General features: G+C 35.5%; 1 protein-coding gene across 2 annotated transcripts in view; it reads right to left on the bottom strand.

Annotated features, from left to right (window-relative positions):
• The window catches only part of ARHGAP5 (Rho GTPase activating protein 5), a 47,799-nt gene that overhangs the window by 4,103 nt on the left and 20,794 nt on the right, over positions 1-22,902 (bottom strand). Inside the window, exons 4-7 of one of the 2 annotated variants that reach the window (XM_054634462.2) lie at positions 19,325-19,472; positions 6,729-6,806; positions 5,647-5,778; positions 3,968-4,073 (exon numbers count right to left, since the gene is read on the bottom strand). In XM_054634462.2, the coding sequence (XP_054490437.1) occupies positions 3,968-4,073; positions 5,647-5,778; positions 6,729-6,806; positions 19,325-19,472 (464 nt within the window). The remainder of the gene's footprint in view (positions 1-3,967; positions 4,074-5,646; positions 5,779-6,728; positions 6,807-19,324; positions 19,473-22,902) is intronic. The other variant, XM_077180433.1, reaches the window with a different exon arrangement.

Here is a 22,902-nt window from a genome sequence, read left to right as displayed (position 1 = left end):
TCCTGTTATCAAATTTATCATCTACAAGTAAATACCTACTCAGAAAAACAAAATCCTTTCCACAGCAATAGGCTAGGATGGGCCAGGGTATTTTGTTTTCTTACATATTCTGCATTCTAAACTGACATCACAATTTTATCTAGAAGTAATTACTGAGAGATACATGAAAAATCATGTGTTAGTACATCTGGCAAACACCTAAGATATGCATTCAGCTGGGAACATGCATTTCCTATATTACAGTAGATATCATGAAGGTAGCGGAGCTACAATTGTCATGTAGAAACAGGCAGAAAATAAAACTTCAGAAATGTGTCAGTTAGAATTTTGATGATTAACAAGAGCAGCCCACAAGAATTTCTGACAGCTGGCTGTAGTCCATAGACTGAAGAGCTGTGAAAGTCATAGTAAACACTAGAAGTAACACTGTAAGAAAATATTTCCACTCATTTACAATGCATGCATAATGGTAAAGATAAAGTATAAAAAATAGTGAGAAGGTATACAAATACTGCCTCTCAATCTGTTTTGAGTAAGTTTGGTCCAAAGGACATTTGGATACTATTTCTGAGTGGCAGTAAAATTCATAATCTCTTTGCTAAAAAACTTATATTTTAAATTTAGTTACAGATCAAAGAATCAACGTAAGCTTCATTTTGCTTAGTATTATTATTAACATGCTGTACCCTCACAATCATCCAACTAAATAAAGGAAGTAATGGGAATGTAGGACTAGATGTGAAAAAAAAAAAAAGAAAGGCATTGCACCTTTTCCCCAGAAATGGTTCACAACCAGATTAAACAAAATGAACAATCAACTGCATCCCCTCCTGTGCTTCAACTTTACCTTTGTACTTTCTAAGAGTAAACAAAACCCTACCAAACCCGTATGTTGGTCTCCTACCAAATTTTCTCTAACTACTTTAGAATCTTCTTCCAAGCGCTCAGCTAGTGCTCATTTACCTTCTATGTTCACTCACAATTAAAAATGATGTGCCTCTCTTGATCCTGCCCACTTCCTCCACTGCCAAGTCTCAGGAACTTCAGACTGTAAACCCTCTCTGATCAGACTTTAAAAGCTGCACACTGGTATTTTCTCAGACTTCAGAAGCATGTTATGTCATCTAGGTCCTTATGTATGAAGGGTCTTGTTACCAAAGAACGTGTATAAAACACAACTAGCATCACAAAGCCCAATGTCAATACAACACTATCTTGTTTTAAAAGCTCACTTCTGCTTACAGTTAATTAACCACAATTACCTGAAATGCTCAGAAAGGTGTTTATAACACTACAGAAAAATTAATCTCACTGTTGCCATTTATCAAATTCTCATACTGGTCTCACACTATGTGGATAATACTTGTATTTTTTGTTTCAACAACCAGGTCTTGTGCTTGTGGACAAATCAAAATAATATAAATCACCAATCATTACTAACTATACAACAATAGCACATATTTTACTGTAATTATGTAGGATGCAAAAACAAAGCATCTAAAAAATTAGCTTGTGATGAGAGCTCTTTCATCATGTAGAAGACTGCTTTACCTCATCAAATGAACAATTCATTTGGCAAACAACATTTCCATTTTAATTATATACCAGCAGTATTTTACCACAAATTAGTCTCTTAAAAATAAATACCGACTGTCAAGAATTTAGCTACAAGTTGCTTTTAAGATTCTGTACACAGCTGTATCCACCTCTTTCTATATATGCAATTGCTGAAAATCCCAGAGATTTCTTGCTGAATGCAATGCAACTACCTGACACTGCAAATAAGACAAAAAATGACAGCTTTCTTTAAGAAAAGATCATTTTGTTACTAGCAACCTGCAATGTAAATCACACATCATTAATAGAGAGAGGACCAGACCAGAAATTTCCATGTACATCACTTATGCTCTCCAGTAAATTCCATGATTAATATGTTTCATTTGTTTGTAGATATTAGAATTACTCAGGAATTTATAAAATTATGTTTAGTTCTGTACTTGCAGCAATCCAGGTACTTGACATTGTACATTCAGCTGTGTGTGCTATGCCAATAGGTGACCAGATGAAGACTTCTGACAGTTCCAAGACTGCCATTCTTCTACAAAAATTTCTATCAGGTTGATTAAGAATTAAGTTTTTAGGTAAGTAATAATTGTGTCAAGTCTGAGACATTTAGTTTTACTTTAGATACTTGCAAGCACATCTTGAAGTTTTGTAATATGGGGATTTGTTCATTGATATGGTTTTATCTATTTTAGGGATGAATTTTTATTGGAGAAGAGTACAATGGAAAATTTGATCCAATTTCCCTGACAAGGAAAATGGACAACTTTATAAAGGTTAAGCAAGCTGAACATGTGAAGGAGAGAAGTGTAAAAGTAGGCACCTAAATTCCAAAATCTTACATTCTGTGAAAAGTGCAAATAGAGAGTAGTTACATTCTCCCTGTTGACAAAGTAGGAAAGTTAAAGGTTCTTATTTCTATCCCTGCACTACAAGCTCAGTTAGATCTTTACAAATACCTACAAAAACACAAACACACAAACGGTAGTCCAGAACAATTAAATGTCATGAAAAAGCTTATTTATGTGTTTATACACAAAATTGCCAGGCTGAAAAGTAACATTGCACAGAGAGAGAAGAAAGTCCTGATGGACAACAAACTGAGCAGGGGCAGCCAGGTGACCCTGTGGCAAGGGCAGCCAGCAGCACCCTAGGCTGCATTAGGAGTGCTGCCAGCAGCTCTAGGGAGCTGATCTTTCCCCTCTTCTCAGCACTGCAAAGGCCACACCTGGAGTCTGGGATCCAGTTCTGGACTCTCCAGCACAACAGACATTTAAACACACTGGAGTGAGCCCAATGAAGGGACATTAGGAAGAAGATTATCAAGAGATCAAAGATCCCTCAGATGAGGAAAAGCTGAGAATGTTAAGATTGTTTAGCCAGGGAAAGTGTTATCATTGGTTATAAAGAAGATGAATTGAGACTCTTCTGAGTGGTGCTCAGTGACAGGACAAAAGGCAACAGACAGAAACATCCACAGGAAATTATCTTAGCATAAGAAAACACTTTTTATTGTGAGGATGACTGAAACATGCTGTTCTGAGAGACTGGAGTCTAACTTCTTGGAGATACTGAAAACCTAACTGGAAACCATCCTGGCCAATCTGTTGCAATTGACTCTGTCAAAGCAATGGGGTTGAACAAAACAATCTCCAAACATCCCTTATAGCCTCAACAATAATATAGTTTTATCTCATTCTGTGGATTTCAGAGAATAACTTCATTTTAGTTGAATAAGAAGCATGAGTAAGCTGCTCTTTTTCTCTCTTTTTTATGACAATATTCTACACGTCAAGGCACAGATTATGATGTGATATACATCTATTAGTACTATTTTTAAGTAAATATGGAAAGAACATTTAAATATAAAAACATTAAATTTTGTGGAAGAAGCAAAATTTAAGAAGCAAGTGTAACCAATTTACTGTTACTTACAGCTTTGTTCTACATTTATCTATTCAGCACAGGGTTTGGGCTCTATATTTTAGATTTTGATTTAAGCTAGCCCTGTTTTGGCAGGAGGGGGAAAGGGGGAGAGGAAAAGAGGGTGTTTAGGCCAAATGATTCAAATTCCTTAAAACCTAGATTAGTTTATAATTTTAATAGCTATTACCTCCTGGGGGAGAGGGTCTGTAATAGTTATAATTAGGTACATAGTTATTGTTAGGTGAAGTTATTCTTTCAAGCTTTTATTATGTACAGCATTCTTTTAACTTTATAGTACCAATGATGCCAGATAAATATATGTCAAAATATGTGAGAAACAAACCTATAAGGCTTTAATAATCAAATGTAACTCCCAATTTCTTTTTCCACATTTTCAATTCTAGTAGATAATTCATTGTTAAAAAAACAATCTTTTTTGCAACTGTTACAACTTAAACAAAATTGAAAAATACTAAACCTGTTTAGATGTGTTATTATGTATCTGAAGACATCATAGTTCACTGGGTGGAATTTCTTCACAATCTCTTTTAGCTCGTGTAGCCGTTCTGTCTTATCCATGATTTCTATAGAAATAAGTGACATTTTCTGACACATCTAGAAAGACATACTGAATAAAGTGTTGCTAAGTCTTTTTCCTAGCATAATGGTACAGCTAACCCACAGAGAAATATCAAGTGAGAAAATAGTTCATAAAACTCCTATTTCCATAAGGTAGCATTTTTATTATACAGTTTGTCCTCGTTACTCTAAGCACACTAAGTACACCCACTGCAAGTTTAACTAAGCACAAAAATATTTTTCTGAATTTTAGCAGAATTATTTATCTCTGTTCAGCATATAATTACTTGACTAGTTTACTGCTGGCTTATGGAATTACAATGTGACAGGGTCATTTCTTGTTAGAGTTCCCTCTGCTTGCAAAATGTCGTGACAGAAAGACATCCACATGAGTTTAGAATATCCTTAAAATTCACAGTTATTCGAATAATAAAAAAATTACAAATAGGGCTGGTGCAGCTATTTTAAATATGCTGCCTAAAGAACAGGGATTCTTCACAGGCCCAATGGACATTATTCATGCTTCAAACAGGAAATAGCCAACATGTAGGAAAGAAATATGAAATAAAGCAACAATTTTATTTTAAAAAACCAGCAACTAATGCTGTGGATCCATACATTCTGCAGAATATGCTTCCAATCGATGATTCATATAGTAAAAGGGAATATAAGTTCCCCACTATTACTTGACTGCATTGCTAAAAAGAACTTCGACCTACCCTAATGCCATAGAAAAAATGTTAAATACAGTCCAGTATATGCCAAATGTAAGTTTAGAGCAGTATTAATGGCATTTTAAAACAGTAATTACACTTATATTCTAAGTTATTTTATGTTTCGACTGGAATTTAACTATTACATTTTTAAGAAAAAATAAAACCAAAGTAACTACATTAAACAAGCACAATATGCCTGAAAAGCATAGCAGTAATATCAGAAATAGCTATTTACAGATATCACCAGAAAACACAAAATCTCTAATGGGCTATATATTAATCAGGTCCAGGCCCAAGCCTTAGGCTTATACCAGTGCTTCAATAGGAGACACTCATTTCAAAGACAGGAATACTATGCAATGTCTGAAAAATGTTTGTAAGGCAAAGGCAAACAAAACTAAGCATTTTACAAGAGTTCCAAAAGAATTTGAAAAAAAATCTAAGTGAATTAGAGAATTACCATAATATCCCATAGATGTGTCTGATTTTTAAAGTCTACTTTGAATGTAAGAACTCATTAATTCAAGGGGTTTTTCCCATTAACAACTGAAAAGCTGCTTCAAGAGCTTTCATCATTTTTATCACTTAACAAGAAATGGAAAAAAAGTAGATGTCTCCGAAATAAATTTTCTAGGAAAAGGAGAAATAAGATATAAACTTATTTTGAAAAATAAGTGTGTTACATTCATCTCATCATATATAGTTCTTCTAATTTTAAAGAATATTAAAAAATACATGTGTCTAAGGAATTTAAAAAAATATTCAGTGCAGATAGTCCTTTCAATTTACAATGAAGTAAAAGTTGCAATAAGGGCAATGGAAATAAAACAATTAAATCAAGAAAAGGTTGTAAATTACTTACTTGATGTTTCTAACAACTCTTGATGCAAAGAGTAAGGAACTAATGGATCTGGCAGATCTGCAAAAAAAGCTTTCAGAGCCCCAGCCACAGCATTCACTGTTACTCCCATTGACTCTAGACTGATATTATGATCTGCAAAACAAAATTTAAAAAATAGTAGTGTAAGTAAAACCTACTGTTATCATTCCTTATAATACTTTATGAAGTCAATTTATTCAAAACATTGAAAACTAAAATTTTGCTAAATGATTATTAAATAAGGAAGGAAAAGGTGAACTTATTGAAAAGCCGCTATCACACCAGCCCACAAAAAATCAAATATAAAAAAATCTGACAGCATTACAAAACAGTAGAAGATCAGAAAAATAAAGCTGTCTAATTCTCCATGAATGATTTTGTCTTTGTCATTAACTGGCTTCTGATTAATCTATTTTGCCCAGTAAGGAGTTATAAATTCTATTTTCCAAAATGCTGCTGAACACCAAAGCATAAAGAAATAGCACATTTATTTTCTGTAACACCTAGGAGATATTTTACAATTTTTCACAGACTCAACTTCATGATTAACATTCAAGAACTTTTAATAAATATTTTCATTTTAAAATATAAACACATCAAAGTGAACAGTCTACTACTAATCCCATTTCATTATATTTACAATGACAAAGGCTGTATTAGAAATTATTCAGACTTAACTGTTAATGCATATTATTCAAGAAAACTTTCACTAAAGAATTACTGTTTGTGGGGCATAAGAAGCAGGAGTGAATGCCTTAATACCTAGGGCTGATGAACTGTTAACACAAGGAGCAGCTAAGACTGCACTTAAACTCTTTCAAACCTTCAAATACCAGCTAGATAGTATTTTAACAGCATTTAAACCAACTGCAACAAGATTCCCCTCCTATCCTTGGAGCTTCACTGGTAATAACCTGGACTATACCAATACAACTCACCAGACCATTAAGGACACAGTGCTATGGAATTTGGTTTGAATGTGCAATCCTTTCATATTGCACTGTGATAAATCCTTGGAGAATTCATGTTCTGTTTTAGCTTTAAATAATAAAATCTCTGATTACCTTGATCAAACTGTTTTTGAATGTTGTCTTGATCTGTTTTATTCCCACTAACACGGTACAGGCCTTCAGTACATAATCCTTGGAAGAGGAGAAAAAACAAATATTAAAAAGCAAGTTTATATACTATAAAGCAAAGCAGAACCAGTTATAACTACTAATTCAGAAATGAAAAGTAGGAATACATTTCTTAAGTGCCTAAAAAGTTAACACATAAACCATTATAGCAATATAGGAATACCAAAACACAAACTGTCAATTGGCTATTGAGTCCAGCATTCCATTTAACATGAATCAGAGGAAATTACATTGGACGATGACAAGACTCTGATGCAGATATTTGTTGAATAATGTAGCCAAAATTATTCTCTTACTGATCTCTATTAGACTGTTGTTATTTGCACCTTTTTTTTAATAATCAAAAAACTAAATTCTGCGGTACCCCAACACTTATGTTTTTAAAAACTGTCTTCACAGTTTGGTCTTAACAATTTATTATGGCAAGCAACAACACACTAAAAATACTCTGCAGGATAAAAAAGACCCAGGCATTTGTAACTGAATCCTGATCTTTTAATTTCATGGTGTAACACACTCCTGTATATGACAAGAACTTAATCTTCCAACGTGCTTTCCCTTTTACCATTTTTATTTTATAAACTTTGAATCCATTTCTCCTCACTTCTTATCTAAGGTAAATTATCCCATCATTTACAAGTCTTTCTTTAAGGGGTGAGGGAAAAGGAGAAAGGTGTTAGGAAGCAGATGTTTCCCAAGGTTCTCATCATTACTTTGTTTTACCACACATTACAGTCATCGTAATTCCACCAGACTTTCAAGGTAAACATTGAACAGTCCACCTAAATTATGCGCACACACATGTTGTGGTTTGTTCTATGTTTGTTCAGTTCTCCCCCCGTTATTGTAATGGTTCTGCCCGAAGTTTCCAGAAAGTATCAGTCCCTGTACCCCTCGTTCCCAGTAAGTGTCAATCCCTATACCCCTCCCACGTTGTCTTGGTTACCCCAATGTATCTCGTCTGTTCCCCTCCCCTGGCTGCCTGCCAGTCATCCAGCACCCCTGCCTCTTCTTCCAGAAGCTTCTGGCTGTGGTGTTGGGTGATTGGTTCAGGGGCCAGGGCCCCACCCGCAACTGTTCCCTGTTGGTTGTTTGCTGTTATCAATCTTCCATGTATCTTTTGTACCCCTCTCCTGATTTGTTGTTCCCAACCACGCCTATCCCCTATAAAACCTGAGGCTTTTCCTTGCCTCGGGGCTCAGACTCCAGCTCCCCGACCTACCTACACCCCTTTCCAATAAAACCTCCTAGCCCACGGAGATCTGAGTCGCCCTTTCTTCTGCGCCCTGCGGCTTTGGAGTCACAACCCGCGGCCATCTGCCCCGAAGCATACCATCGCTTGGGCACAGGGTCTGGGCTTCACGCCTGGGCAGTGCTCGATTGGCTGGAGGCTGGCTGGACACTCGCTTCCCTAGCCTGGGCATCTCTATCATCTGGCCACCGCTCCACACACACACACGCTCCACTCCAATGATTATGCTTCCTACCACATGGCTGTCTTTTTTTCCCCACAGCTACTCATAGAATGAAAGAGTCCATCCTGATAAAAACACCATTACCAAAGATATTTTTGTTTTTTAATTTAAAACCTATTGAGCAATATAAACAATTTATAGTTCCTTAATTCAAGTTAGCTTTATGGGTGCAAAATTATCTATATACTAGATCTTTTTAACACTACATTACATAGATGGGTTTATTAAAAATTCACAGGTTTGACAGTTTTATGAAATCTCCTGGCCTTTTGCCATCATAGGCCAAGAACTCAATGCATTTTAGATCATCAGATCAATACTTAACTGTTCTGTCACACTACAATCCACAGAAGGTGTCTTTTAAGTTATCAAGAAACATTAAGAATCCTATGAAAATGTTCAAAGTACAAAAAAATCACTTGGCTGGTTCATACAGCTGGGATATTTTTAACAATTTCACATGACTGTTCTAACTCCTCATTTCCTTCTTAATGTCTCAACAATTCAACATGTCTCTTCACTGGCTGCATCAAGGCTTATTTAGTAAGCATTTCTTCAATAAACTCGCATGTCCATCATTTAGCTTTCCAATTCCATAGCCAAGGGTTTTCCTCTTGTAAATATACACCTGAATAGTCCTTTCAAAAAACCTGAGCCTTGTCCACTGATACTTTGAATACTACTAAAAGGAAGAATTTGGTGGCACAGAACAAAAAGTGGTTTCAAGGATTCAGTGACTGCCACATCTTGAAAGGAGCTTCAAACCTGCCTTCAAAAAAAAAAATCCCAAATGTGTTAAATGAGATCACAGCCAGAAACACTTTACACTCCTCTTCCAAAAGCTGTAAATAAATACCAAAGACCACTGGTAGATGAGAATAAGCTATGATCAAGATTCTCTTTGTCTAGTATGAGAGGATTCTCTGTTAGAGACCCTACAGCTCCAGGACAGTCTTTGTTTTATCCAATAACTATTCAGTATCTTTCTGCACAAAGGAAACTGCATGTGCTGCAATAGCATTTCTGAGAAGTCTGACCCAGTCACTGTTTAGTAGGAGTCTATAAATCTCAAATACTTGAACTGGCTGCTTTGGAGACACATGCTCTAGAGTGCTATCTGCACTACAGTTCTAAGAAACAAAGAAAGACAATTTAAAGTACTTCAGAAAATTTTCAGGTTAAATAAGGAGATGCCGACTGAATTTAGCCATCTTCCAAAAATAATGAAGTGCTGCAATTCTGGATTAAGCTACTAAATTTGTCTTCTGAATTCCTCAATGAAAAATTTTTCTTGTTTGTGGGTGTTCTACAAAGTCATGCTTCATGAAATGGCTGGTCAACTGTCATTACACTTTCTCTAAGGCATGGAAGGAGACAAGTTTAATCTGTGTGCAAGCACAAAGCTAGAAGTGTGAAAGTATTATTTACGTAAAGCTCCAATTCTCTGTTGCTTTCTATTATACAACCACACTTCTTACATCAAGATCTTCCATCAAGTATCAGACATTCTATTTCACTAGTTTTAGCTTTTAAATTCCTTGCATATCTATAATAAAAGAGGGAGAGATAGAGAGCCTTCAACATTTCTTTTTTCTGACAGCTTTTTAAAAATTTGGTTCCTTCATCTGCATCCTCTTGATTTTTCATAACTTTTTTCTACGTTCTCACTCTGTGTTCTGGTCCAGTTGTCATTTTCAACATATCCTTACCAAACAATTGCTGCTGCAATATTCTATATCAGAATAACATGATTTATTTGCTTCTCTGTCCTGCTAGTTTTACAATACCTCTAGGTTTAAATAACTAGATCCTTCTTACGTGACATCACAATAATTTATATTTATTTCAAGACCGTGCACATCCTCTTTGCCTAGGCTACTCTTTTCTTAAAGTACCTCATAGTGCCTAATAAATTCTCTTGCACCTTCTTTTGTGATGCCAGTTGTGACCAGGGCTCCATCCCATCTAACTGGAACTTCACCACATGGGATTCAAAGCATTTCAGAGAAAATGAGCAAGGTGGATCTGCACCTATATGCATAATCAGTCTGCAGGACACTTCCATTTTTAGGCTCCAACATATTTCCACAACTCTTGGTTTCTCCACAGAACATACTTCAGCATAAGGGAAGATCAAAGTCTACCTGGTACAATATTCATTTTCCATATCATATACTACACCATGTAGTATATGCTTGAGGAGAGTAAAAAGGGCAAGAGAGAAAAAAAAAAACCTACCAGCAATATTTTTGTGGTATATGCTCCCAGCTTTCTGTAGATGTGGCTTAGGTAGGCTTTTGCATAAGGTGTCGTAAGAGCCACCTGGGGATTTATCCCTCACTAATTCACTCAAACTCCTTCAAGTTATGTACTTGTAGTCTTTGTATCATGGTGAATGCAGTTTTGGCATTCCAGAATGTACATTATGAAAGCACACAGAGTTTATGCTCAGTACCTAAAGTTTGCATAATTTTTTTCACTCAACAAGAAGCAGTAACTTCTCTACATCTTCCCAGCGTCAGTTTTGTAAATTTATGTAATTGCTCTTCCTGAGAAATGTTCTAAGCTAATCAATTTCGTGCATCTTTATCCAAGAGTTACTATTACTCCCATATGTATTATCTTTTCCAATTCTTTCCTATTCTGAGAAAGGCTGAACCAAATTGCAATTTGTGTATATAGCAGCACATTACGTAATAACATGATTTTTCTTCCTCCAGAACATTTACTCTTTTTTTCTTCTTGCTTGACAGCAAGTACAGAAAGCTTAAGTTTTCAGAGAGCTGTCTATGATGATTTCAAATTCTCTTCCCAAGTGACAACAGCTATACTAACATTTAGACTGCTGAAAAGTCAGAGTGTCTGCTAACAACATCCACAGCCAGGTTCCTATCATGTTCTGTCTGTGTTTCTGAATATATGCCACAATCACAGTAAGTCCATCTCTCCCATTTCAATTCCTTCCTCTACAGTGGCCAGTGGAACTTCTCAGGACTCATTCTCCACTACAATAGGTGAGACTATCATTCCCACACTTAGCTTTGTAAATTTGGTGATCTGTGTATTTCTCTAATTTTATTCCACGGATTGATCTGGTGTACCTCTTTTTAACTCCCATGCTACAACACAAGACTACAGAACTGCCAATTTACTGATCCAAACCAGTAATTTCTATGTACACCTTAGAATGTATATAATTACTGAGCAAAGAAGACCATCTCTAAGTAAGAATCTCACACTAACTTTACTTACATAAAATACATTTAATGTGTCCTCATCAACACTGACATTTAAAGTCCCATGACATTCAATTCACACACTGAAAACCGGAACCAAAAATAAGTGTTTTACTGCTTCTTGTAATAAAATAATTTATAGCATATTGAAATGTTCAATAAACAATAAGCAGTGGAAGGAAATAAGCAGCACTTTTAGAAAGGCCCTTATAATAGGAAGCTCTCCAAAGCTGAATTAACATTACTATAATTTACACTAACTGATTATTAAACAAGGTCTCAACCATTTCATGAAGTGTCACTCAAGCCCATATTTTAAGGCCTGCCCATTTCAAAGAAAGAATACAAGACTACAATTAATATGACACTTATGAAAATGCCTAGGAGAAGGTAGGTGCATTCTTTGCTTCATTAAAAATGGGTGACAACTGAAGCATTGTAGTTTTCCAGGCATATAGCTCTTCGGTCACTTTGGGTCTGGAGAATGCTGAGGGAGTAAGTGGAGCAGGATAACTATCGTACATACCCTGGCACCTTGGTCCTACCTGAGTTGTTAAGGAATTCTTTGTATAATTCTCATGATGTTTCCTTTGAACAGATACCTCATTAGCAATACAACTCAAATGCACAACATGTGTTTTATGAGTATTTCAAAACATTTGTTTACAGTTTTCAGTGATTCTCTCACACTACTAAATTAATGCATGCGCTCCTCCTTGTCTGGTAGTTAGTCTTCCATTAGGAGAAATGACTGATGCCTGTTTTACCTTGAGTTTGTTTCCTCTCTGTTGATTAATTCCAAAGTTACAAACACAGACTGGTGTACAGTCTCCTAACTACTGAAACCTATTCTATGCCAATTTTGAAGTGATCACAGAAGGAATTCTCAGGAGATCATCTAGTGCAACCTTCTGCTCAAATAACAGTCAACACTGAAATCGGATTTGGGTGCTTATCTAAACTTCCCCTTAATATCTCCCATTTACCCCACAATCTGTCTGGATAACCTGTACCAGTGTTCTAATAAACTTCAGAGCAAAAGTATTCCCTTTCTTTCTAATCAGAACCTCCTATGTTAATGACATTGTACTTCAGTTCTTTAGCCTGGCTGCATCTTTTCATTAATCTCTTCATAGGTATGGGAAGCCTCCTCTGGTTCTTCCTCAGCCTCTTCCTCTCCAAGCTGAACAATCCCACATATTAGGAACTCCAGCCCCTGACCCTCTTTTGCTAGACTCAAGTTTGTCAACACCCTTCTTGCAGTATTTCAGATGACACCCAACAACTGAGTGTAGAGCAAAAATTAGTACCTGCTTCTACTGCTGTAGTGCCTGCCCCTTCTACTGAGAAAATCCAATACAGAAGGCATGATCAGCCTATTCTCCACCACAACCACAACATCCTTTTCATTAGCACTGACATGGACCCAGTCAAGTGCTCAGAGCATCTACTATTGCAGCGGTTTAGTCCTTGCAATTCTAGTTGAATGGCCTGGCTTTGTCCTCACTGAATTCCTTCAGGTTCCTCCTATCCCATTCCTCCAGCTTGTCTATGTTCCCTTCAGCAGAAGCCGTGGTCCTAAATACATTAACCACACCACCCACTCTGGAATCACTCACCAACATGATGAGGGTGCAAAACATGTTGTAGAGCAATTTAAACTGGAATCACGCGTAAGAGACATGGCCTGTGTGTGTTTTTTGCTAAACATAAAGCTTCATGGGCAGTTGAGTCAACCTCACTGAACAATATGACTGAAAACGATGGTCTCACTCCCCTCCTCAGCAATCACTCCCTCCTTCCCCCTGCTCCCTGCCATGCACTTGTTTTGGCACATATTTGACTCTTAACTTAGCAGCTGTAATACTACATAGCAGAACTTTTACCATTTTTGCTGATACAGCTTTTCAGAACAGTGAATTCCACTGATTCAGGGACATCTGACAAGTGCCCAAAATGAAAAGTGACAGAAACTCATACACCAGGCCAAGGGGGTGTCCAGGTCTGCTCTCTGTCCAACACAACAGGTTCCTAAAACCCTCCAGCTCTCCCAAGCCCCTCGAATAAAAGGGGTGGCAATCACTCTTGAATTTTTCAATTTTCCAGCCACTGGGAATACATTTCAATGATGTACCTGACTTTTTCACTACAACAAGCACTGCTGACTCATTTTCTTTGCCTATTTCTACCAAACCTCATTCTCTGGAGACAAACTTTGCCTTATCGATACTGTCAATGTAAAAATCTAGCTTCACAGGAGATTCAGCATAAAAGTCCATGGTGTAAGCTAGGTTTGAAGGAAATTTGAAGAAGGCAATATTCTTTTACTTGAATTACCTCCAAAACTGTAAATTTCCCAGCATTACAAAAATAGTCTCAATATCAAAAGCAGCAATTATCATATGTATACCAAGTACAAAATTTTTAATTTCTCTTAGAGCTCTCCATAGGAACCATGTGAGATAACAACATTTAGCTCTGTCAAATTCCTTCCTGCATCTTTATTCCATTCCTTGTCTCACAACTGAGTAACTGAATTATTAAAACACAAATTATTATAATAAGCATCTCTTTGCTAAATTATTTAATGTACAATTAACACTCCATTAATGTTATCAGTTTTCTATGAAGTATGGAATCTAAAATTTATAATCTGGTCAATGAAGTACATGGATAGCAATATTCTATAAAAAATTAAAAACATTTGAAAGCTCAGAGGAAAAAAAAACATTAAAATACTGATATTAAAGTTGAATATCATCAAGACCTGTATGTACTCAATGGCAAAACTGCTAGTATTTGCAATGTTAATTTGATGTCTCCCTCCTTGGTAAAACAGAATGAAATATAATCTATGTCAAACTTCTCACCAATGCATGAACAAATACAAAAAGTAAACCCAAAACAGAAAAAATTACTAAAAGAATAAAAAAAACCTGATACACTAAGAGCATCAGTTAGCATAAGTGATCTTACCTGAATTATTTTAAGTTTGGGAAAACTTAAAAATCAACAACAGTAGGTGTTGACTAGTACACAAACAGTCCATGGAATAGTTCATCACTAAATCTGAAGTGTGTGTAACAGCATAAAAACATTACCAACAAAACACTCAAGCTACAAAGTTGGCACAAATATGTACACTTTTCACACTTAAAATTGGACATTAAATAAGCATTTTTTCCATTATACTGCAACACAAAATTCAAACCATATCAACATTTTGTTGAAGACATTAAGTTACCCTCCAGAAATCTGTTCCTCTCTGTCAGACTACTGAATATCTACCTTATTCTCTCCATGATGATTCTTAGAGAAATACAGAACTCATGCAATTCATACAGCATACTTCACAAAGTATCTCAATTCTACTACCTGTATTTTGAAAAAAGGTAATGGTCCACATTGGATTTTCTTATTTAAAAATAGCAGGTAATCTTTTTTTCTAGTATATCTTAGCATAGCACCATTACTTGTATACAAAAACAGCCACTACAATTTTTTTTAAAATCAAAAATCAAAGTTTCCCTGCTAAGTACATTTCCATAAAGCCGGTTTACAAAAAACCAATCCATTTTAAAATTCATTTCAAATGATGCAACAAAATGAAGTTCTCTTCAGTCCATCAGGAGAAAGCAAAAAGTAGATCAGAACACCTATACAATCAAAATACTCTTTTGGAAGCCCATAACCAAAAATAGCTACCAATGACAGTCAACTGAAATAGTTGTCCTCATGGGCAAGTTACAAACCAATTTGCAAAGGATGTGACAGAGGTAAAAGCACACAAACATCATACATGTTACTAGTGACAGGAAAGTGCTCAAATAGCCTGTAAAAGGTTACAGATAAGACCACAATATGTTTACCAAAAATCAGGTTTTTTGAAAACATTATATATTTATACCAAGATATTTAGTGGAAAACTTGGTAATTCATCATTGGCAAGTTATTTACCTGAAAGGAAAAAAAAAAATCTTTTGATCATATTGTTCAGTGAACCAAGAAAGAGCTCTGACAACCAACCAAAATATTACTCATCCTTCTATAATTACAATCAATTCAAAAATTAAAGGCTTGGATAGAAAAAAGGCTTTCCTATAATTGTGGACAATGTAGAAACACAGAAGCAAAGCTTGTTTACAATATTTAGCAAATCTTTGCACCTTTCTTATCCAGAAGTGACAGTAGTATAAAATTTAAAATGTTCTCACACGGTATTGTGATTTGTTTTTAATCAATAGATGCCAACAAAACCAAGTATGATGTGCTATTGCTGCTTCGCACTCCCAGTACCAGTGACAGCGCAGGCAGCTGTGAAATGGAGGCTCTAACACATATTTACAGCTTACCAGCTTCACATCTACTCAGCTATTAACCTGAGTTAATTGGACCCCAGTTCCTGCTTCCAATACTACCAAAAAGATTACAAGGGGATTCAAGCTCTGTATTATGTTTCCAGAACTAATTGGTCGGCTCCATAAAGTTAAACCAGTTTAGAATAACTGGTTTAGATAAAGCTTTTTGTTGAAAAATACTAAAGAGGAAGAGAGACAATAACCTTCACTTAATACGCACAGACTTAGGATCCCTTATCTTTTCCAGATCACCCTTTACCTTGACAGGAACAACATGGCTCCTTCAGAAGAAAAAATCTGCTGATTTATAAAAGGCTAGAAATTTAAGCTCCTGAATTTTCTTTAGTTTTTCCAAACTGTCCCTCTTCTACTGACACACACTTTTTTTTGGTGAGGATGTTTCCAGAACATTATGGTAAAACAAAAATCTGATGGTATTTTCTGCATGTGCTCAATTCTTTAAGGTTTATGGTGGAGCAAGAATCTTCAAAAACACTTTAACGTACTATTGTCTCATCTTGGAATCTGAAATAGAGAAAACTGTTTTTCACTGTGTACTTTCTAGCCCCAGTCAAAATTTAGATGAGAGGGTACAAAGCATTGCCTTGTATAGTTTCATGAGATAGAAACAGAAAACATTAAAAATTAAGATTAGCCTTTCAAGTCGAGATTAATCACAAATTCAGCCACAATCTAAATTACATAGGAAGGAGCTGAACCCCATCAAAATACCTGAAGAGGACATGCTAAACAATTATATCCTCTGTAATAGAAATAACCAGATTAGCTGAGTTGGAAGAGACTGCACTTCTTGATTAAGAAGACAATGATAATAAACACAGGTATTCAGTGCAGTTCAAACTGACAGCAGACTGACTGCTATGAGACAGACGAGTACTGAATGACTCCCCAGGGCCAAGCAGCTTTATCATACAGGAATGGTGCCATTCTGAACTCCAGCCTGGAGCCAACAGCTCCTGACTTGCCTTGTGCAGGCTGATAATCCCCAGCACCATATTTGCAGAATTTTCTCAGACAGTCACGAAGTCAATGATGTGACTGTATCTCAGTACAGGATTTGAAGGCAATGCAAGTGAACATTCTTTTCTCTCAAAGGCAACAAATACATTCTATGAGAACCCTGCTTGAAACTCAAATACCTACAGCATATTAATTCAAAATAAAAATAATACACACCAGAAATAAAACTCTCACAGCCAAGTATGGAAGCTGAAAACAACACCAAAGCTACTTACACATAATCCAGAGTAGGAGAAAGAAAATTCTAATACAGATCAAAAGCAGAGGTTTTGTTCTACGTGTTTAACAAAACTAGGAAGACAACTAATGGCATCATGTTTGTCCAGCTGACATTCATGGCCAGAATTAAAACTCTCCAGGTGTACAGTAGCATTCCAGGATGAGCTAACATAACACAGCTAACGGAAAAGTTGTGCCTTCTGAGTCACCCCTTCTGAGGAGACCCTACATTTTGAACACATAGCAGCTTAACCCAACATCTTATTTTCCCAAGACAGGTCATGAGAAGAGAACAGATGTACAAAATGTTTTGGCTGGTTGCATGGTTTGACAATTACAAGGAAAAAAGGGAACAAATAATGTTCTCACACTATTATAGTTCTCTCTCTCACCCCACAAGCTGGTGAAAATTCTTTGGGAGAAATACTTTTTTTTTTGAAAGTTCATCACAAAGACAACAATATTTTTAAGCAAATAAAACTTTTAGAACTAGACTTAAAAGGATACTTTCATTTCTTGAAAGTATTCTTAAAATGTGGAACATGCTCAAATTAAGTTATTGCTAGATTCTACAAACTCTTGAAATTGAATACCAGTCAATATCTGCTTTATACAGCTATGCATAGTAGCTGTACGTAGCCACTTTTAAAGAACACCAGTGTGACTCACCTATAAATGATGCTAGTTTGTTTGGGTTGGGGCTTTTTTTGCTACAAAAAGCAGCATATGTATTATATATATATATATATATATATATATATATGTATATATGGACATTAAACTGCCTATGCCACTCTATTACTCCTTGCTCTTCTTCCTCCTTTCCCATTTTTAACTGGATGAGGTGGAAAAAGCAAAAGTAGGAGGGCAGAAAATACAGCTCTTAACTTTAATGCACAGAAAGTAAAGGTTAAAGACAGATCTGTACTAACACCTCTGACTCCAAAGAGATCAGTGCCTGCGGTTTCACCTGATTCCTTTATTGCAATAGTGCAGTATGTAAGTCTTCAAAAACAGCTATGAAGTTTACCACCTGTGGTAGTTATTTTGGAAACACTATTCTTGCAGATGGCAACAAAACTGAATTTTACTATAAGAAAGAAAGCTCTTTAGATTTTTTCTTGCTAAAACTGCTACTTCATCTTACAGTCAAAATTGTATTAGATATAAATGAATTTGGAAAAAAGATGCTGGTTTACTTTGCACTAAACAATATTCCCATTGCAGACACACATCAAAAGATGGTCCTGCACATGCTTCAGTTCAGTCACACTGTCACTTACTTCAAATACAGCAATATAGCATTTATAAAACTTCAGAGCAAGCAGTATCTATACACCAGCTGAAAACTAGCGCTCACAATCTTAAAAAAAAAAAAAATTCCCCCAAAACCCCAAACAAAACCCAACCACAGATACTCCCAAACCTCAAAACAAATTCCCCCTCCTAACAGTAGTCTTCTGTTTGACCAGCAAAATCGTCCTACTTGCCTCATGGTCACACACTAAATAGGCTGAAAGCAGGGACAAACACACAAACAGAAAGCCAGGGAGATAAGAGAGAGAGAAAACCATACTGTGGAATTTCACTCTAGTGTCAACACATATATATGTTAATATTTTACATTAAACAGGGAAATTACATCTTCAATAGATTAACATTTTTCATGGAGTATTACACAGTATTTAGAATATAAGTGTTTCCATCTCTGCAACAAGTTAAAATGCAAAACCAGGTTTACCTTCAAAATCAAGAAAGCAAGCAGACTAATCACATCAAGTCAGAAGCCATTTCAAACACCTGTTTTCTATAACTGCAAAAGGTGGATTTCAGAGCTTTTAAATACATTAAATAAAACACAGTGGCAACAGTGAGACATGTAAGACTGGACTGCCACGGGGTTAAACATCATTTGGCACTAGAAAGTGATGTAAGTTTTATTAATTACAGGGAACATGTTAAACCTCAGACATTTGTCAAAAGGTATTAAAGTATTTGTATAAATAAAGTCAAAAAACCATCACATATTACACATAAAATTTAGAAAATACATTCTACTTTTTAAATGCGCCTAGCCCACAATTATTTATTTCTAGGAAAAAATTCTAAAAGTACTTTAAAACAGAAAATGAGAGGCATTACTCATTATGCAAAATGGGAAAGTCTTTCCTCTAACAGTCCTCCTATCTTACCTGTATCTTCAATGAATTGCACACATTTTTCAACAAACAGAGGTATGGGTTTCTCAGGTGTAACCAAATCCTGTAGGGGCATCCCAAAGTAATTACTTTCCCAGTTTCTACGGATTGGAGGATTGAATGTCTTAGTTTTCTTTTTCGGCTACAACAAAACAGAGTTATTTAAGTAATATTCAAGCAAAATTTTAACCAACTCATATTTCAATCATTCAGTAAACAAAACCATATCATACATCTATGAGACATTAAAATTCCTCTACAGCAAACTGAATGAATAAAAATTAAATGTACTTTTAAAATTACAAAGTACTTAACTATAAAGTAATTATACATTAGATAAAAAGCACTAAACTTCTATAAGTTTTGATTCTTTTTGCATTACATTAGGAACAGGATTAACCAATATATCAGTAACTGAAAGTATTACAGGAAGAGAAGTAAAGACAGCACTTGTTTAGAGTGCTGTGATTTGTTTAGCATCTTTCAGTATTACTCACAAGAACCACATCTGAACCACACCTCTTTAGAAATTGTCAGGGTAAAACTCTGGTGTCATATCACCAAAACAAAGTTGATGTCTTCTGCATATACTTAAAGATACTAAATAATCTTTATATTGCAACTACACAAGAAACATGATGATGGAGAACGACTAACAAGCAAGAAAGTCTTGAAGTTAAAGTTGCAGCACTCATACTAAGCATGAATGCTTTGTTACAGGCACAGGATTTTAGCCAAAAGGAGATTTGCACACAATCAAATCTAAGATGGTGAGTTTGATACAGAATTCTCCTGGTTTTATTTTTTTTCCACTGAGAAGGACTTTTATCAGTGGAACTGATAAATTAGCCTTGGATGATTACAAGAATTGTATTGTATCAGATATCATAACTCATCTCTGAATACTGATGAAAATATAAATTACATCAAAAATATTTATTTAGGTAGCATCCAGTTCAGATGGGCAACAGCTGAAAGGGCAAAGCTGAAGCCAAACAATGTGTAAAGCTCAGTGAAAACATCTTTGTCAAATTATAATGTCAGATCATTTTAGATACATATATTAAGGCAGAAAAGAAAGGAAAAACAATTCAATTTTTTTTCCCCAAGGTGTTCAGTACACATCTCCACCATCACAGAATAAATGAAGCAAGATATACTCAAGACTGTATATCTAAGATCATCAAGACAGAAAAGGCTCTGTGTATCTCTTGGAAAGCAGTCGGGTAAATGGAACAATAAGCTAAGACTCTACAGAAATTTATGAAAATTACAAATATTATCTGTGTAGAATACCTGGAAATGGTATGAAATATTGGACACAGCTACAAAATTAGAGTAAAGAATGCTCTTTTCTAATAGTTGGCCTGCTTTTAGAAGACAGGTTGCAAGGGAATGCCATATCATATTTGGTATTATGCACACAGAAATGCAAAAGGTTTCTCAGATGAACTATTTACCTGAATTCAGTTTAATCCCTAATTTGGAAAGTGAGATTTTTTTTTTTCTAAAGAACTTAATGAAGCATAAAGAATGAAAGAATAGAGAAAAAGGAAAGAGAAAACCCCAACCCTGACATCCTTTGCAAACTGGTCTAAAGGCAGAGTAGAAGAGATGACCACTGCAAAACCATTCCAAAATCATGAAAGGACAATTTCACTGAAGTGAAGACAGTTACAACAGTAAATTTATCAGCTATTTCTCATTATGTATTTTGTATCTCTCCTGTCCAATATTTATTAAAATACCTCTCTCTCTCATTATTTTCCTTTCTTTTAGGGTGTGTGAGTGCATAAACTCTCCACTGACAGCATAAATCAAATCCTCCCACAAATAACACTATCTACATGATCTTCACAAAAAATACTTCTGTAAAATCAAAAGTAAAGTTTTAACGCTTTAAGAAAAAACAACATGCTCTTTCCTGATTTTAGACTTCCATATTTTCCTAAGTCTAGATTGCTTAAGCGGAGAACTTGTTCTGAACAAAAAGGTATTCTGTGCTAAAGACCTGATTTTGCCAAAAGACCAACTGACTTCAGGGAAAAAAATATGGGTCTTATTGCTAACAAAAGTAAGTCTCAGTGAAAACTTTTCTTTAATCCCTGTTCCCCACTCTGAGAAAACAGCATTTTTTCTGATCCATCAGACATAGAATGGAACTTTTAGATTTGCTAGTCAAGACAATGACTACCATATTTTTTTCTGTGTAAAATTAACTTTAAAAAGATCTCTAATGAAACAATAAACAGAAACTGTTAAACATTAAATTATTCACTTAGTTAAACAGCACCTGAGTAAGGTGAACCATTTTAAAATTCCTAGATTTTGGCAGAGAGATTATGATTTTGCCCCAAGTATTTTTAGTTCAATCATTCTCCCCAATACACCTATGCCTTCCAATGCAGCAGTCGTGTAATACTGCATGCAGCAAGTACCAATCTAGGCACAGCCAAAACCAATTTTGTGTGCTTCTCCTACATCATCATAAAAATGGACTAATAGGCACCAAGTTAAAGAAGACAAGAACCAGCACAAAAGTTTTGTTACTTAAGCCTAGCAAAATGCTCATTGTTCACATACCACTGTTTTCATGCTAGTAATTAAAACACAAGCCCAAGACCATAAAATTGAAATCCCTAGTTTTCCTAGAGATCTGTGGGGCTTTGTATAATTGATTGCTGCACTTATGTTGAGCTTTCAGCATGGGTTTCATCACTTGCTTCTTGCCAAAGACAACTGCTCTTCATACCGTAACAGAGGTTAACGCCAAACCTCCAACTGATCCTTATATATTTTGGCAGGAAAGCATTTTAACTCTGAGAATTCCAAACTTGCCTTGCATTGCATTTACTTGCAAAACTGCTTTATTTTGCAGTACTTCAATCACCAAAATACATGTTGCAAAAGATTAGCTAAAGTCCTCTTAACCTAAGACAAGGTAAACATAAAAACATTTACTCTAGCATGGTACCGTATCCAAGTCTTGATTTCAAACCCAGAAATATTATTACAAAGAACATTAACTTTAAAAATACAAAAATATAAAGAATACTAAGCTTAACCCTCTTGACCGCAGGTACTAGGGAATCAGCTAAGCAGTACTCATCATCTAGAGAGAAACTCAGCTAAGACTTCAGCCAGCTGTGAGTTTTGAGAGTACAACACACATAAATACAACCTTTTAAAATTAATCTAGAAAACTAAAAACTGCCAAAATCCTATCAAGCCTCTTTATGGATGGGCTGCTTACTTTAGCAAGCCTTCTGTTCAAGACAGGCTTTTTTTCTCTCATTACCATCCCACCAGAACATCCATTAATTGTTTATTTATTAAAGAAGAAATTCAGCCACTTCTCTACCTCCAAAAGACTTCACTACTACTTTTGATGCAAAGGAAATTTTCTGCCTGCTTCATCTGCAGTCAGCCCTAGGGTCATGGAGGGCAAAGTCAGTATTTTCAGAATTAGTAAAATACTTCATAAAACCACGCACTGTGAACAGCATTCATTTTATAGGCTTAATAAAAGTATTTGTAATCTCTAATTCATAGCTAGCTCTCCAGAAACTGTA

The sequence above is a fragment of the Agelaius phoeniceus genome, chromosome 6, assembly GCF_051311805.1.
Source record: "Agelaius phoeniceus isolate bAgePho1 chromosome 6, bAgePho1.hap1, whole genome shotgun sequence".
In the NCBI taxonomy this organism is placed as follows: Eukaryota; Metazoa; Chordata; class Aves; order Passeriformes; family Icteridae; genus Agelaius; species Agelaius phoeniceus.
This window is presented reverse-complemented; position numbering and strand designations above follow the sequence as displayed.